This window comes from Lactuca sativa, chromosome 9, assembly GCF_002870075.4.
Source record: "Lactuca sativa cultivar Salinas chromosome 9, Lsat_Salinas_v11, whole genome shotgun sequence".
In the NCBI taxonomy this organism is placed as follows: Eukaryota; Viridiplantae; Streptophyta; class Magnoliopsida; order Asterales; family Asteraceae; genus Lactuca; species Lactuca sativa.
This window is the reverse complement of record NC_056631.2, coordinates 203,781,772-203,799,832: the sequence shown is the minus strand read 5'-3', so window position 1 is coordinate 203,799,832 and position 18,061 is coordinate 203,781,772. Positions and strand designations below refer to the sequence as shown.

General features: G+C 41.5%; 1 protein-coding gene across 1 annotated transcript; it reads right to left on the bottom strand.

Annotated features, from left to right (window-relative positions):
- Window positions 1–16,926: 16,926 nt before the first annotated feature.
- Window positions 16,927–17,825, bottom strand: LOC111917124 (transcription factor MYB44). Its single transcript, XM_023912784.3, has one exon. The coding sequence runs from the start codon at window positions 17,785–17,787 to the stop codon at window positions 17,041–17,043; it is 747 nt and encodes a 248-aa protein (XP_023768552.1). The 5' UTR covers window positions 17,788–17,825; the 3' UTR covers window positions 16,927–17,040.
- Window positions 17,826–18,061: the final 236 nt, after the last annotated feature.

The following is an 18,061-nucleotide window of genomic DNA, read 5'->3' as shown; positions in this document are numbered from 1 at the left end:
GTCAGTGTGTCTCAGTGGGACCCTCCAGTCCCAACTCTCTGTGGGCTCTCTAGCCCTAACTCTATGGACCCACTGGTCCTATCTCTGGAAACTCTGAGTCATGCATATCACATATCACAATAACACACATAAATAGCATACAAATACACTGGAACATAACTCAACAGTACACTAGCACATAACTCTGTTACCACTCTAGGTAAGTATAGTGAGAAGAATCACCTCGGATGTCTCGGTAAATCTCTGGCTCGGTAGAAATATGGTCTAGCCTCCGCCTAATCACATAAAGTAAATACTCTCATAAATATAACTCTCGAGACTAGACTCAACCCTCTCTTGGAATCCTCGGAAGGGTAGAAGACCATTTTACCCCTCTCTTGACGCAAAGACCCCATTGTTGACCAAACCCTCAAAGTCAACGGTCAACTTTGACCCGACTCGCCGAGTGCACTTGGGTGACTCGGCGAGTCTACACGTGTCCACTATCCCTCTAGTCTCGCATGACACGTCGAGTCTTTCCCCTACTCGACGGGTTACACCTGGCATGAATCGCGGGTCCACCCCGACTCAACTCGCTGAGTCCCATTATGAACTCGGCGAGTTCCGCCTTGAACTCCAGTCCTCTAATTCCCTCTGACTCACTGATTCATTCCCCCAACTCGGCAAGTACTCACTGAGTGAACTATGGGGAAACCCTAACCCTACTCGTCGAGCCTGCTCTTGGTACTCGGCGAGTTCATGCCATGCTCGAGCTCAAATGACCTCCTAAGGTCAGATCCGTTCATCTAACTCATAGATCTGGCCTCCTTAAGCAATATAAACACGTAAAGTTTGGATCTTGATGCCCATGCAAAGACCCAATGGCTCTATTTGAAGAAATGGCCTCAATAAGTCACCCTAAGCTCATATTACCCAATGTCACCCCATAAAGATCAAGGGGCTTAGGTCTCTGGACCTCTTTGGATCCAGATCCGCAGCCTCAACACAAGAAGGGGCCAATTGCACCAACAATCACACTCTAAATGGGCTAGAAACCCTAACTCTCAAGGATTAACACCCAAAATTGAAGAATGATCGAATATATACCTCAATATGAAGTTCTTAGGGTCTAAAATCCACAGAATAGCACCTTCTTCAGCTCCCTCTTGCCTTGGCCACCTTCTTCTTGCAAAAACACCCACACAAGGATCAAAAATGGTCTCTCCTTCCTCACAAACACTCTAGATCGCTTAGGGTTTCACTCAGGGGTCTGGTAGCCACAATTGGTGGCTATAAGCCCCTTTAAATAAGCCTCAAACCCCGGGGATTAGGGTTTTATTAAACAGCGTTGACTCGCCGAGTCCACTAGTCGACTCGCAAAGTCCGGTCATTAACCCGGATGGAACATCGCGACTCTACTCGGCGAGTCTAAGCGTCAACTCGTCGAGTCCCTCCCAAAATCTCCAAAATAAATGAATAATTAATGTACCTGGAAATCCGGATGTTACAATTCTCCCCCACTAGAATCAGACTTCGCCCTCGAAGTCTCTTTCCACAAATAACTCTGGATACTGCTCGTGCATCTCCAACTCCGGCTCCCAGGTCATCTCGGAACCCTTCCGATGTTGCCACTGTACCTGAACCAATGGCACCTCCTTGTTTCTCAAAGTCTTGATCCTTTGATCCCGAATCGCGATCGGCCTCTCAACATAGTTCAAGCTCGCATCCACCTGAATGTCCTCTATTGGAACCACTGCCGCCTCATCAGCAATGCACTTCCTCAGTTGAGACACGTGGAAGGTATCGTGAATCTGACTCAAATCCGTAGGTAGCTCCAAACGGTATGCTACCCTGCCCACCCTGGCGATCACCCTGCATTCTAGAAGTGTAAAGTTTCAGTTATGGTCGTGATTGAGGTCCCTCTTGAGCTTGGAACCCCATTAAGAGCTTAGGGTTGGCATTTGAAGCCTTTAAAGCCATGCATGCACGTAAAGTTTGCAACTTTACGTGATAAGCATGTCGTAGAAGCTTGGATCTGTAATTTGGAGCCGTTGCATGGCTCAAATCAGGTCTATATGGAAAAGGGACTGAACAGAATCGGCGAGTCGCAAGCTTGACTCGGTGGGTCATATGAAGATAGCCGTGGACTCGACGAGTTAGATGAACAACTCGGTGAGTCCGATGAAGGTTGCCTTAGACTCGACGAGTTGTTCATACAACTCGGCGAGTCGGATGAGTTTTCCCAAGAAAAGTAGTGTTTGAGGGAAATAGCTTCATTCCTTCTTAGTTACACGTAAAGTTAGCAACTTTACGTGTTCAGATGGTTCCAGGGGCTCAGATCTACAAGTTAGATGATCTGGAATGGTTTAGAATTCAATTGTATGGAATCTGTATGACATGACTCGGTGAGTTGTTCTTCGAACTCGACGAGTCGAGTCGCGAGTCCCCGTTTTTCTTCAACTTGTGAGTTCAGGGTGATTCAATGAGTGGGAAAGGGACTCGGTGAGTTAAAGTCAGAGTTAGTAAAGGAGGGACTCGGCGAGTCTGCGCCCTGACTCAGTGAGTCTGGTCAACTGGAAGTTGACTTTGACCAGGGAGTTGACTTTGACCAGGGGTGAAATAGTCATCTTACCCTGAGGGTATTTTCAAGTAACTAATCTAGCGTTTTTGGGATTTGTAGTCGGACAGTTCCGGAGCAGCGGTCAGCCACTTTTAGAGTTAGCATCTCAGCAACCAGCATTACGAGGTGAGTTTACCTTCCAGTAAGAACGGGTCTACGGCCATAATTCCGGTGTAACACCGTAAATTTCAAGACAAAATTTTCATTTTAAATAATCATTTTATTCTTAGAACACTTGTTTAAAATCTCATTCATAATCGAATTACAAAACATAGCTCCATTTTCACTTGCATAGAAAACCAGGATCCTCCAAAATATGACTCTTGCTCTGGTGTGTACAATCAAGCCGGTGATGTACCATGATACTGAAAGAAACCTGAAAACAACATAACACAAAACACTGTAAGCACGAATCTTAGTGCGTTCCCCAAAATACCACACACATAACACATATAAGCCACTCGAGGCTATAACTCTATGGGTCCGTGCACCCAAACTCTGTGAACCCTCAGGTTCTAACTCTGTGAACCTTCCGGTTCTAACTCTAGGAACCCTTCGGTTCCAACTCTGCAAACATGCACAGCATAAATCACATAGAAATAATGCAGTACAACACATAACATACATAGCATACAAATACTCTGTCACATAACTCTGGTTACCTACTCAAGGTAAAGTATAGTGAGAAGACTCACCTGGCAAGCAGAAAGCATATATCTCCATACTCGGATCTCGAACTCGCCACCGCCTAACACGTAAGGCAAAACTCTCATGACTATAACTCTCGAGACTAGAATCAATCCTCTCAATGCACCCTCTTAAGGGTAAAAGACTATTTTACCCCTCTCTTGGCCCAAAGGCCACATCGCTGACCAAACCCTAAAAGTCAACGGTCAACCCTTGGTCAAAATCAAAGTCCTCAGTCAAAGTCAACCCCTGACTGACCCTACTCGCCGAGTCAACTCTATGACTCGCCGAGTTTCTATAATCAGAACTTCACTCAATCCGCGACCTAACTCGCCGAGTCACTCCGAGACTCGCCGAGTCCAACAACTCTGAGTCCACTCGCACACAACTCACCGAGTCATCCCTTGACTCACCGATTCTCGACTCAACCAGGGAATATCGGGACTCTTCGACAAGACTCGCCGAGTCCAAGAACAGACTCGCCGAGTCCAAGACTATCATCAACCTACTCGCCGAGTTGTTCATACAACTCGCCGAGTTCCAGGCCATCTTCATCCAACTCGTCGAGTACACCCATGTGACTCGCCGAGTACCACCGGTCTGAATCCATTCAGAAGCATTCCAGGCCATGCAATTGCTCCAAAACATAGATCTAGCCTCCTACCACTCATCCATCACGTAAAGTGGCAAACTTTACGTGAATCCAAAGAGATCTAGGCCATTTGCACATTGGGGTAGGGTTTGGGACATGAAAGCTTCACTAAACACTCCAACACAGGGACTTTCATGCTCTCTGATTCTTCTCCCTTCCAGATCTGAGGTAGCAACCTCAGATCTAACCTCTAGACTTCCCATTACATCCATAGACAAGTTCCCACAAACCCCAAAATGAAGAAACACATAATAACAGCCCAAGAACGAGATATTACCTCCAAGAGATGCCCCAACTGCAATGTAATTCGAATCCAAGCAAAGCCCCTTGCTCCAAGCCTTCAATCTCCCAAAATTCCTTCAACAATTACTTCTCCAAGCTCCAATCCACTCAACAATGGTGCTTCTCCGCGATTTAGGGTTTTCTGGGGCTCAAGGGGTGATAAGGAGGCTGGGAGGAAAACATAATGTTCTTTATATAGGGCTCAACCCCGAGAATTAGGGTTTTCTCCAATCAGCGCCTACTCGCCGAGTCCTCCTCACTGACTCGCCGAGTCGGCTACTTAGCACGCGACCCAGTCGCGACTCTACTCGCCGAGTCCATCCATGGACTCGCCGAGTCACTCTTTCACAACTTACTCTTTTAGCCCTTCAACTCTACTCTTGATATTTCGGGATGTTACAATTCTCCCCCACTTAAATTAGGCTTCGTCCTCGAAGCCTATGGCAACTCAATTCCAAAATACTCCCACGACGCGCCACCTGGCCCTAACTGGACCAGGTTCCTCAAAGCATAACCATCGAACTCGAACTCACTTCCTCTTTCCTTGCGGTGTCCTGACCACCGTCTCAAACCGGGCACCGGCTGTACCCTCTGATAATCACACTCAACAATCGAGAATTACCCGAGATGCATCACTGCTCCAAATCTCAAAAATCGCTTGACCCATAAGGGCTAGAAAGCCATGAACCATCGGATCCCCGATCCGAATCCCACTTTATCCATTCCGTGCTGACAGAAAGACCCACTCTTCAATCTCAGAGCAACTCCCACGAGTTCTCCTCTTGCAATCATATACGCATGCTGAACTTGCCCAGTACCCTCGGGTTGGGAAAAACCCGATGCACTGATGATATCCTCCAACATCTCCCCAGGATGAACCACTAGTACATATCCAATACCCTGATCAGAATCAAGCTGGGAGTCCCCGACTCCCTCCCTGCATTCATCCTGAGACTCTTGGCCCTACTCCCGCGGAACCCCTTCCGCGTCCTCAGCAGACATCCCAACATGATGTCATTCCATACCACTGTCACAGACACAATGTTCAACCACCATACTCCAAATCATCCACTCTCACTACTACTTTCACTTCCGTGAACCAACACTCCCCCCCAGGGGGGGTTACATACCTTTCTCTTCCCTTACCCAAGGAAACCACTAGCCAACCTTGCCACTACTCCATGTATCACACATGCTCTGGATCTGCTCGCAAGGGCCCTCGGGTCCATGCGCTACCTCTCCCCAACAAATGAGGGTTCGACACCTCCTCCCATACAACAGCTCAAAGGGTGGCATACAAATGCACTAATGATGGCTGTTGATATAGGATAACTCAACCAAAGATAAATACGTGCCGCAACTCCCTCCGAGATCTAATACACATGCCCGAAGCATGTCTTCGAGCGTCTGAATCGCTCTTTCGCTCAGAAGTGTCCTCAGACATCATCATGATCCAAATAACCCACTAACTTCCTCCCCGTGACCACTATCCCGGCCCAGGGACGCGCAAGTCACAAAATTCTCTTTTCCTCATGCGAGAAAATACAATCCAACCGAGGATCGCCTCAACTCTGATCTCTAGTTTCTGCTACGCATATCCCTTGCGCATCTCACCGCATCTCCCGACAGAGACGGTGACCCCAGTCTCGCCCCCGGTTCAACACCCAGGCTCCAGAACTCAATACTAGGGATACTCAAGCCCAAAACTTTTCCACATCATACACTGATCGGAGATCATTCCATCATCACATTCTCTTGCCATCTAGTGAGTACTACGGCTCCCCGCAGTATCACAACACCCTCTGACTAGTGAGTACTACGGCTTCCCACAGTATCACAACACTCTCTGACTAGTGAGTACTACGGCTCCCCGCGGTATCACAACACTCTCTGACTAGTGAGTACTACGGCTCCCCGCAGTATCACAACACCCTCTGACTCCACTAGCTCATGCTCCGCAGACTATCACAGGCAGCTACCCATACTCGACTCGAATACACATTCCAGACTCTGGAAGCAATCGACATATCAAAATGCCCACCCTTGCGAAGTTCCATTCTCTTAATAATCTCCCTGGATGCCCATACTCGAAGGGCTCCCACTAGATCCGTAGATACCTGATACACCACAAATCGTTTCAACTCAAGATTTACGAGTAACTCCGAAATAAAGGTATCATACCCGGATACCTCGGAATATCCCAACAGAACATCACAAGATCCTGCCACAACCACTGATTCCCTTACTCCCAATACCATACACTCACGACAATACATTTCCTCTGAATCCCATAATAATTTCTGATATCACACGATGCGCAACTTCAGTGCATCCAAACACTCAATTGGAATACAAGGAAGGCGCTAACCCTTCAGAACACACCGATGATCCTCCGAAACCCTTTCCACTACCGCTCAAAATTCAAGAAAGAATACACATCCTAGCCTAGGAATTGGCTACTCGATAATCGGTTAACCATATCTCAACCCAGAAGTTCTCAATTGCCCATACCATCATTACGAGCCTTCCACTCGAGACGACTCTGACCACCATTAGATTCCTGATCATTGACCACCCGCCGTGGAGACACCCATCCTTCTCTTAGACATATATCACATGCATTATCTCGCCCTGTACCTTCCTTAATCACCCATGACCCTGATCTCATGAATTCAAGCCGCAGGTTCTGCATCCAACCCCTAACCGCTCTTGCACCAATCTCTAGTTCTCTCAATAAACCACCCGGTTCTCCCCCACTTAGGGTTCGAACCATCACTATCTTACACATCAACAACCTCACGAACTATTTCCACCAGCAATAACGCACCTGCCGCTGGAAAGTGCTACGCAACACTCGATAATCCCCTTTAAGGAAATTAATCGATCTCATAACTCTGATCCTCAGATGAACTCCTCAAGAACTTCTCGCAACGACTGCCTCTAGTCGTTCCAAATCTCGTACCAATCAAGTACCAAACAACTCAACTGCTCAATGACATCCCTGGCTCATAGACCGAACCACAAAATCATCGTACCCCTCACCTCAACTCATCAAACATCGCTCCAACACCAGGATCATCCCAAGAACAGGGACCCACTCCCATATTCAACACCCAACATAGATAGAAAACTCTCTGCACTGCTAAAATCGACTGAACTCCCCACTGATACCACTATAATACATCCTACTATACTCAAATAGGTGTAGTGTGGTCCTCGACTATCTCAGTCCCAACTGACTATCTGCTCATGACAAATCACTTCCTCACGGCACACATGCTACCTGATACTCTGGAAGAAATCATCATCAATAACGACCTGCAGGGTTTACCCCCAAACCCAAAACTAAAACATCAGGCCTTTCATGTTCCGCACACGAACATAAATAGCACCACTCACATAGAAGGTGACCTCTCCTCTATCGACTGATTGCTCAACTTAGACCGAAATTCTCCTCTCCCTCTAACTCCTTACCAAAATACTCTGATAGGCTCTCGACTTCCCTCTCGAGGGACGCCTCTCCAAACTCAATCATGGCCTACAGGCCTAAAACCCATAGCGTCCAATCTCTACCTCATCAATCGTGACCGAATAACCAGAGAATCACAAGCATCATTCACTACGAACCATGGTACTCATCCCATGACATCTCTTCTCAATATGCTCCGGTGTATGGTACCCGAACCATAGCATCACTCCTCCATCTGCTCCGAGGTATGATACTCGAACCATAACATCACTCCTCAATCTGCTCCGATGTATGGTACTCAACCATATCATCACTCCTCAATCTGCTTCGATGTATGGTACTCAACCATAACATCACTCCTCAATCTGCTCCGATGTATGGTACTCAACCATAACATCACTCCTCAATCCGCTCCAATGTATGGTACTCGAACCATAACATCACTCCTCAATCTGCTCTGATGTATGGTACTCGAACCATACATTACTCCTTAAAACGCTCATTAGAATCTTCAGAATACTCCCTGTATCAAGTATGGGTCCTCTGCTTTCAGTAGTACGGGCCCATACTACCTGCCACATCTACCCATACTTTCCACACGGACTATCCCGGAGCTCCTAAGTAGCTGCTCAACCTTCTCGTTCAGCAATTCCATCACGCGCTCGCTCCCCAGCGAAATTCTCTACCCTGCCAGTGCACTCATCTGGCTAAGGTTACTCCCTAGGCTCTTCTCAGATTCCCACACGTCTCTGCCATCAGCTGCTGAAGAGCTCCTAATGATGCCAGCCATCTACCTCCTGAATATCGTCATATTCGCTTGGTAGCTAACACCCATCATCGAGAGTTCCACAAAGCATGAAGCAAGCAGCATTCGAGCATCGAAGAATATATATGACTCACTCTGGGTGATAACTCCGCTTGCTCTGCTCATCCTCGGAAGTACCACCGAACTCTGCAACTCTTCCCCTCGCGGGCTCTAACTATTTTTTCTCCAAGAACCACAGTACTCATCTAGGTATCTTCCCTAGATTACTCCTCTACTCAAATCCCCTAAAGGATTCCAATCAAATATTCTCACTCATCACATACTCAAAAGCACGACGCATATCACAGCAATTCCTAGGCTAAGGCATCACAAATCAGGCCACTCTAGTCCTAATATATGGAATACCTAGCCTGTCTCTAGCATGCAATAATATCTCATAAAGTGCATCATAAATATCTCATAACACAAAAGTAAGGCTATTTTGGGAAATCACCGTTCGGGCTCTGGCTGATTGTACACACTGCTCTTTCTCGTTTTCTCTTTGAACTCCTATTCGCTTTAGAAAATTATTTCTTTGAAAACTTTTCTTACTTCCTCAGTTTGAGTCCAAAATTACCCGAAGGCGCATCCGAATCCCTCAAACCAAGGCTCTGATACCAACTTGTAACACCGTAAATTTCAAGACAAAATTTTCATTTTAAATAATCATTTTATTCTTAGAACACTTGTTTAAAATCTCATTCATAATCGAATTACAAAACATAGCTCCATTTTCACTTGCATAGAAAATCAGGATCCTCCAAAATATGACTCTTGCTCTGGTGTGTACAATCAAGCCGGTGATGTACCGTGATACTGAAAGAAACCTGAAAACAACATAACACAAAACACTGTAAGCACGAATCTTAGTGCGTTCCCCAAAATACCACACACATAACACATATAAGCCACTCGAGGCTATAACTCTATGGGTCCGTGCACCCAAACTCTGTGAACCCTCAGGTTCTAACTCTGTGAACCTTCCGGTTCTAACTCTAGGAACCCTTCGGTTCCAACTCTGCAAACATGCACAGCATAAATCACATAGAAATAATGCAGTACAACACATAACATACATAGCATACAAATACTCTATCACATAACTCTGGTTACCTACTCAAGGTAAAGTATAGTGAGAAGACTCACCTGGCAAGCAGAAAGCAGATATCTCCATACTCGGATCTCGAACTCGCCACCGCCTAACACGTAAGGCAAAACTCTCATGACTATAACTCTCGAGACTAGAATCAATCCTCTCAATGCACCCTCTTAAGGGTAAAAGACTATTTTACCCCTCTCTTGGCCCAAAGGCCACATCGCTGACCAAACCCTAAAAGTCAACGGTCAACCCTTGGTCAAAATCAAAGTCCTCAGTCAAAGTCAACCCCTGACTGACCCTACTCGCCGAGTCAACTCTATGACTCGCCGAGTTTCTATAATCAGAACTTCACTCAATCCGCGACCTAACTCGCCGAGTCACTCCGAGACTCGCCGAGTCCAACAACTCTGAGTCCACTCGCACACAACTCACCGAGTCATCCCTTGACTCACCGATTCTCGACTCAATCAGGGAATATCGGGACTCTTCGACAAGACTCGCCGAGTCCAAGAACAGACTCGCCGAGTCCAAGACTATCATCAACCTACTCGCCGAGTTGTTCATACAACTCGCCGAGTTCCAGGCCATCTTCATCCAACTTGTCGAGTACACCCATGTGACTCGTCGAGTACCACCGGTCTGAATCCATTCAGAAGCATTCCAGGCCATGCAATTGCTCCAAAACATAGATCTAGCCTCCTACCACTCATCCATCACGTAAAGTGGCAAACTTTACGTGAATCCAAAGAGATCTAGGCCATTTGCACATTGGGGTAGGGTTTGGGACATGAAAGCTTCACTAAACACTCCAACACAGGGACTTTCATGCTCTCTGATTCTTCTCCCTTCCAGATCTGAGGTAGCAACCTCAGATCTAACCTCTAGACTTCCCATTACATCCATAGACAAGTTCCCACAAACCCCAAAAATGAAGAAATACATAATAACAGCCCAAGAACGAGATATTACCTCCAAGAGATGCCCCAACTGCAATGTAATTCGAATCCAAGCAAAGCCCCTTGCTCCAAGCCTTCAATCTCCCAAAATTCCTTCAACAATTACTTCTCCAAGCTCCAATCCACTCAACAATGGTGCTTCTCCGCGATTTAGGGTTTTCTGGGGCTCAAGGGGTGATAAGGAGGCTGGGAGGAAAACATAATGTTCTTTATATAGGGCTCAACCCCGAGAATTAGGGTTTTCTCCAATCAGCGCCTACTCGCCGAGTCCTCCTCACTGACTCGCCGAGTCGGCTACTTAGCACGCGACCCAGTCGCGACTCTACTCGCCGAGTCCATCCATGGACTCGCCGAGTCACTCTTTCACAACTTACTCTTTTAGCCCTTCAACTCTACTCTTGATATTTCGGGATGTTACAGCCGGCCCGTCTAGTTAGCAGTAGTTCCGGACTTTGGTCCGATGCAGTAGTTCAGTGTGCTTGATGTCTTTGTGATTCAAGCATGTCCTTTTGATATGTGTTCCGGACTTCGGTCCGATGCAGTATGCAGTATATGTGTTTATGCTAGTTGATATGTTTATGTTATGTTATGTTATGTTATGCCCAGTCAGTTTCTGGACTTCGGTCCGATGCAGGGGACAAGGTCCTAGTCAGTTCCGGACTTTGGTCTGATGCAGTTTCCGGACTTCGGTCCGATACAGAGGGCAAGGCCCTGGTTATTTTCCGGACTTCGGTCCGATGCAGTTTCCAGATTTCGGTCTGATGCAGTGGGCAAGGCCCAATATGTGCTTTATATGTTATTGTATGGTATGTGGTAGTTTGGGGGAGCTCACTAGGATTTGTGCTTACAGTTTCAGTTTTGGTTTCAGGTACTTCCGCAAGCAAAGGGAAGAGCTCGGGATGATGGCATTGCGCACACACCACAGTTTCAGCTTTTTTCCTGGGAGGTTATTTCAGATACTATGTTATGTTGATACAGTTCTTTTGTCATGACACATCTATTATAACTTTTGGGATTTATGACGTACGATTTCATGATATATTATAAATGGTTGATATCTTAGTATTATTTAAACAAAAATTTTTGGGTTGTAATTTGGGTCGTTTTCAGCTCATTTGGATCTCCTTACATGGAAAGTGAGCATATATGATTCATCTGAATGGTGTGGTTTCTTTAAAATATATGTGGGTGACAGTAGTTTCAAATCGTTGGGAGATAGTATTTTAAGTGAACTAGACCACATATCATATTGTGCCCATTTTCCCAATAGACAAAAACCTACTAAGGTGGAATTCGTTAATGCTAAACATGTGCTGCAACAGGAAAAAGTAGAAGAATGAGAAAGAGGAGATTATAGATTTTATGTGTGCATGTTCATGGAAATGCTTGCATCGGGTATACCAGTGGAGACAAGTCAGTCACCTAAAGATACGGGATTTAGTTCCCGTAATAGGATGGCATAAATTATTTGGAATAGTAGACTTTGATTGTATTATGATTATTGTCTTAAGAATATTTTCTTATGTTGTGATTATGTTATTTAGAATAGTAGACTAGTCGTCCCTAATTCTTACTTTATCTTCAGAATGATCTTTTTGTCATTTTGATACTCTTCTTAGTCTTTTTTATCCATTCTTCATGTTCATTGATTTTATTTTTATTAATCTGCATCCTTTCCTCAACATGTTTGCACTCTTCCATAGCATAAACAATTCCATTCCACTATCCACATAAACTTTGCATTCCAGTTTTATATCGTTGGGCCTTTACATTAAGGTTAATTACCAATTGTCATTGGGATTTTACAAAAGATACAAAATGCAGCACATTACCACTTTAGGCTGACTTTACAAGAGATACAAAAAAAAACCTTCACATCCCAATATATACACCTTACACTAATGGCTACACCAAAAGCTTCATATCCCAACACTAATTAGCTAACTTAAAAACAAAACAAACATACCCAACAACTAGAACAACTACCAACAACTTGTACATATGTATGCTATTCTTGAAACCACACATCCCCTTCTCCATGATTGCCACTAGACTCTTCTCCTTACTCAGTAGAAACTCCAACTCAGGATTCTTAGTCCTCAAGTTTTTTATGATACCAAGATCCTCTTTGGAATCCAATTGTTGCTTCATGGAATAGATGAGGTTTTTATAGTAACCATCTTCCAGTGCAACATCTTTCCATTTAAAAGTAATCACATTTCCTCAGTCTTGTCTGTATCAAACCCACATGAATAAAACATCAAAACATTATCACTAATCACCAAATGCAATTTAAGAAACCACGAAATAAAAAATGATTAACACTACAACACCATTTAAACAATCGTGATCGTACATGTATTTTTAGAAACAAAATCATGACAACAACCCAAGATAATCAAAATTACTTTTAGGGTTTTTTTTGTAATGTAATGGGTTTTTGATAGTGAAGCCCTAAAAAATCTTGCATTAACAAATCAAACTAGATCGAAGCTTACCAAGCTGTTGTTGCAGTTCCAAAAACATATGACAGGGTTAGTGAGCTTCCAACATGTCTGTTCCTTAGCTGGAACTTCGTAGTCACAGTTGTTAACATCGTCTTTAACAAACACACGAGCAACTTGAAGGCGATTTCTTGCATTGGACGAGCTAGCATACATTGTGTTGACGAATCGAACAAGATGATTATATAAAGGATGGTGCTTGCTTTGACTTTTCACGAAGGGGTAAGAAAGAAATAAATGAGGTCCAAATTGGGGTTTTAGTTAATAGCATAATTAGGAAGATAACATGTCAGGTGCCACGTTGGAAGTCCAGGTAAGGAATTTTTGACACATCACTTAGCCAAGTAAGGATCAGCGTACACCGCAACAACAGTGTACAACTCTACGGATCAGTGTACACCTCTGAAGATCAATTATATAATTGTTTTTTGCGGATCGGTGTACACCTCTGCATAACTGTCAGGGAATGCGCAAAACTGTTTTTTTGCGGATCAGTGTACATCTCTGCGGATCAGTATACACCTCTACGGATCTGTGTACACCTCTAAGGATCAGTGTATACCTTTGCAGATCAGTTATAGAAGTTATAGACGTATTTAAGTGGTTTTTTGTGAGTTTGTGGGTTTCAGTTACCACTAGAAGTTGTTTTTTCGTTGTGTTTGTGGAGAGTAATTTGTAAAACGAGTTTTAATATTTTGTGTATGGGAGGGTCGTGGCAGTTAGTTAATGGAGATGACGTTTACGTTAGAAATAATGTGAAAAACTATGGTTTAAATCTTCCTCCTAACATTGACCATGAAATGTTATTACAAATGGTTAGAAGTAAGGCAGTTGTGTTAAATAATCATATATATTTGTCTTTTAAATACCCGGAGTTAGGGTATGTCATGGAGCTTGGAGATGAAACTGATGTATTTCAATTGAGACATGTAATGTCTGAATCAAAGAAGACGATGCATTTGTATTTAACGGTGGTATGTGAATAAGCTGAAGAACAAGCAGTGGTTAACAATCCGTTTAATCCAGTAAAAACTAATAGATGTCGTAGAGAAAGTCAATGTGATGGAAACCGTTTAAGGGGAAGAAGAAATGAAGTGTCATTCATCATCTCCAAGGTAATCAGGGTTAACCATAAGTTCATTATTTTGATCCTTTTTTTGTCAAATTTTTTATATAATAATCACATAATACCTTATGTGATTAAAAAAATATATTAATATACGAAAACAAAAATAAAAAAATGAAAAAAAAATTAAAAAACTCAAGATCCGCAGAGGTGTTCCATTTCCTTAGAGGCGTTTATGGTTCCGCAGAACTCCCTCTGTCGAACCTTTGGTCATATTGTGAATTCCTCATTTCCATGGTTATTTCTTTCAAAGCATCCCACAATTTTTGGACATTTCCTTAATTTTCTATTTATACTTTGTCACTTTGCCATATTTACTTGTAAAAACTAGTTTATAGTCCTTTCATCTTTCCTTGATATGCCTAGTTGTCTCCTATTTGTAGTCTTTTTTTTTTCCTTATTCTAAAACATTTCGGGTTTCATCTTCGTATACAAGTTTGATACGAAGTTAAACATTAATTTTGTAAATGTTGGGTATTAGTTGGACATTACTCTTTATGGTTAATACGAATCTCGAAATCATTAATATTTCCACTGTGCCAAAAAGAACCTAAAGATACCTTTATTTAATTTATTTTAAGATATGATTATTTTTCAACCAAATATGTGACTTGATCACCTAAATCAAATAATCTATTTGTTCCCAGTTATGTCTAATACATTGTAACCATATTATTTTACTTAATCATATAAGTAAAATAATAATAATAAACCAAATAACTGTTGAAATCGCAAATGGAGCCTCATAATTTCATATATATATATATATATATATATATATATATATATATATATATATATATATATATATATATATATATATATATATATATATATATATATATATATATATATATATATATATATATATATATATATATATATATTAGGGATGAGCATATGGACCGGGGAACCGGCCGGAACCGGAACCGGAACCCGATGGAACCGGTCGGGCCGGGACCGGGACGTTATTTTTGTGGATTTTTGGAACCGGGAACCGGTAGAACTGGCAAAAACCGGAACCGTATGATGCTATTTTTCGAATACCGGTTCCAACATTTGAAGACACGACAAGAACCGGTAGGAACCGGGAACCGGTAGAACCGCCGGGCCGGTTCGGTTCTTGATTTTGGCCGAAGCCGGTTCCCGGTTCCGGTCCGGTTCCGACCGGTTCGGTCCTTTTGCTCATCCCTAATATATATATATATATATATATATATATATATATATATATATATATATATATATATATATATATATATATATATATATATATATATATATATCATGCTGTAGAGCTAGCAATTGGTCGATCTGGGTTGGGTTCGGTTCAACATATTTATTAATTGGGTTGAAAATATCAAACCAAATTTTTTTATTTAAATGGGTTGATATTTTCAACTGAATCCAACCTTATAAATAAATGGGTTGCCACCGGATCGACTCATTTATATAATTTTGGATTCAACCTATTAAATAAATAATAATTGAGTTAAACTTAGATATACTTATTTAAAATAAAACACTAAATATATTAACTAAAGATTATATTATATGAATCAGTTTCAAACATAAATAAATTTTTAAAGTATAACAAAAACACAATTACAATTTATAAATTTGAATAAATTGATCAATAACATAAAAAGTATTTAATTTCAAAGAGATTTTGAAGAATTGCTAGCATTTTTTATGATAAGAAAAAAGATGAGAATTAAGATTACATTTTTTTTAAAACACAAATAATGATAAAACATTTTAATTTATAAATTAATCCTTCAATTAATATATGATAATATTCAAATAAATATTAAATTTAACATACATTAAAGTTAAATGGATTGATAGGATAATTTTTATCCAACCATGTCTCTTTAATTAAATAGGTTAGACAGATCTATTTAATTTTAGGTTAATATTAATTTAAATGGATAGAAAATTTCAACCCAATCTGTTAATTTTAGGTTAATATTAATTTAAATGGATAGAAATTTTCAACCCAATCTGTTAATTTTAGGTTAATATGGATAGAAAATTTCAACTCAATCTGTTAATTTTAGGTTAATATGGATTGAAAATTTCAACTCAATCTGTTAATTTTAGGTTAATATGGATAGAAAATTTCAATCTGTTAATTTTAGATTAATATGGATAGAAAATCTCAATACAACTTTAATTTCCCAACCTGTTAATTTTGGGTTAAATTCAGGTTGGGATGATGTTAATTTTAGGTTAATATGGATAGAAAATTTCAACTCAATCTGTTAATTTTAGGTTAATATGGATTGAAAATTTCAACTCAATCTGTTAATTTTAGGTTAATATGGATAGAAAATTTCAATCTGTTAATTTTAGATTAATATGGATAGAAAATCTCAATACAACTTTAATTTCCCAACCTGTTAATTTTGGGTTAAATTCAGGTTGGGATGATGTTAATTTTAGGTTAATATGGATAGAAAATCTCAATACAACTTTAATTTCCCAACCTGGGTTAAATTGGATGACGGTTTAATGGAGTTTTGTTAATTTCCCAAACCGTTAATTTTGGGTTAAATTCAGGTTGGGATGACTATTTAATCGAATTTTTTTAACTCTAATGATCTGTGATTTTAATAGTTATTTGGTTTATTTCTTAATTTTTTAAAATAATTTTTAAAAATAATTAGAAAATTAGGCTATATTTTCCAACCTTAAATTCTTAATTCTAATATTCCAATCCTTCTATAACTCAGTCCCCAAAATCCTTGATCAAAAACTCGTTCTCTTCATGTTAACTCAAGAATAATTTGAATCGAACAACAAGCTCTATATATTCACTATTAGTTTTTTTTAATTTAACAAAATTCATCACTTTTGTTTCACACTTGCATCAACCCTTCTTCACACTCCATGTATTTCCTCACTTCATTACGTACCATCTCCTGCATCACTGAAAGAATCTCATTGCTAAACGATGTCGCATTGATCTTCTTCTTCACTTCATCACAGATCTCATACGAATATGAACCTGTTCCAGGTAACGCCAGAGTTAACGCCGTCGGAGGATCCATTTCAACCTTCTGTCGAAATCCCGGTGACGTTATACATGTTTCTCCGGCGTACGGTGCCGGAATATTATTATCTGAATCGCACACATCTGATCCGGATAAACTACCAGAGTTCGTAATCGTAACCGCAACCGCAACCATCTTCGCATTGACATCTCTCTCCGTCATCTTCATCATCCGCGGATTTCTCTCACCTCCATCTCCGCCGTCCGCCGCCGCATACTTGCGCTTCAACGTCGAATTCCAGTGGTTTTTAACGGCGTTATCCGTACGTCCGTTGAGCAACCTAGCGATCGTAGCCCATTTGTTCCCGAACTGACCATGCGCCTTCATGATAACCTCATCATCCTCTACCGTGAACGGCCGATGTTCTACCTCCGGCGACAGCTGGTTACACCACCGGAGACGACATGATTTACCAGATCTCCCTGGAATCGACTTGCTAATCGATGTCCAGCTACGTGCTCCTTGTTGATTTACTAACTTACATAATAACTCGTCTTCTTCGCTGCTCCATGGTCCCTTTATACGATCAACATGTTTTGTAGTGGGATCCATGAAAGATTTATGGTGAAAAATGGAAGATGAACTGGGTAATGATGGAAGGTTTGGTTTATATAGAGGGTGTGGAATTCAAAAGACGTTATAGTTACGGGAATTGAAGAAGACAGTTGAGAGGTTGTACAGGTTTACAGCTGTACACATGACACGTGGCACTATGTGAGTGCTTCAATTGTATCACGAAACTAATATACTTCCCATTTAGAATTAAAAAAATAAAAATTAAAATGCTATTTTCCGTAATAAATTATTTAGGATATGAAGTTTATAT

Bases quoted from the DNA above. Each gene is read 5' to 3' on its own strand.
- LOC111917124 (XM_023912784.3), bottom strand. From the start codon at position 17,787: ATGGATCCCACTACAAAACATGTTGATCGTATAAAGGGACCATGGAGC.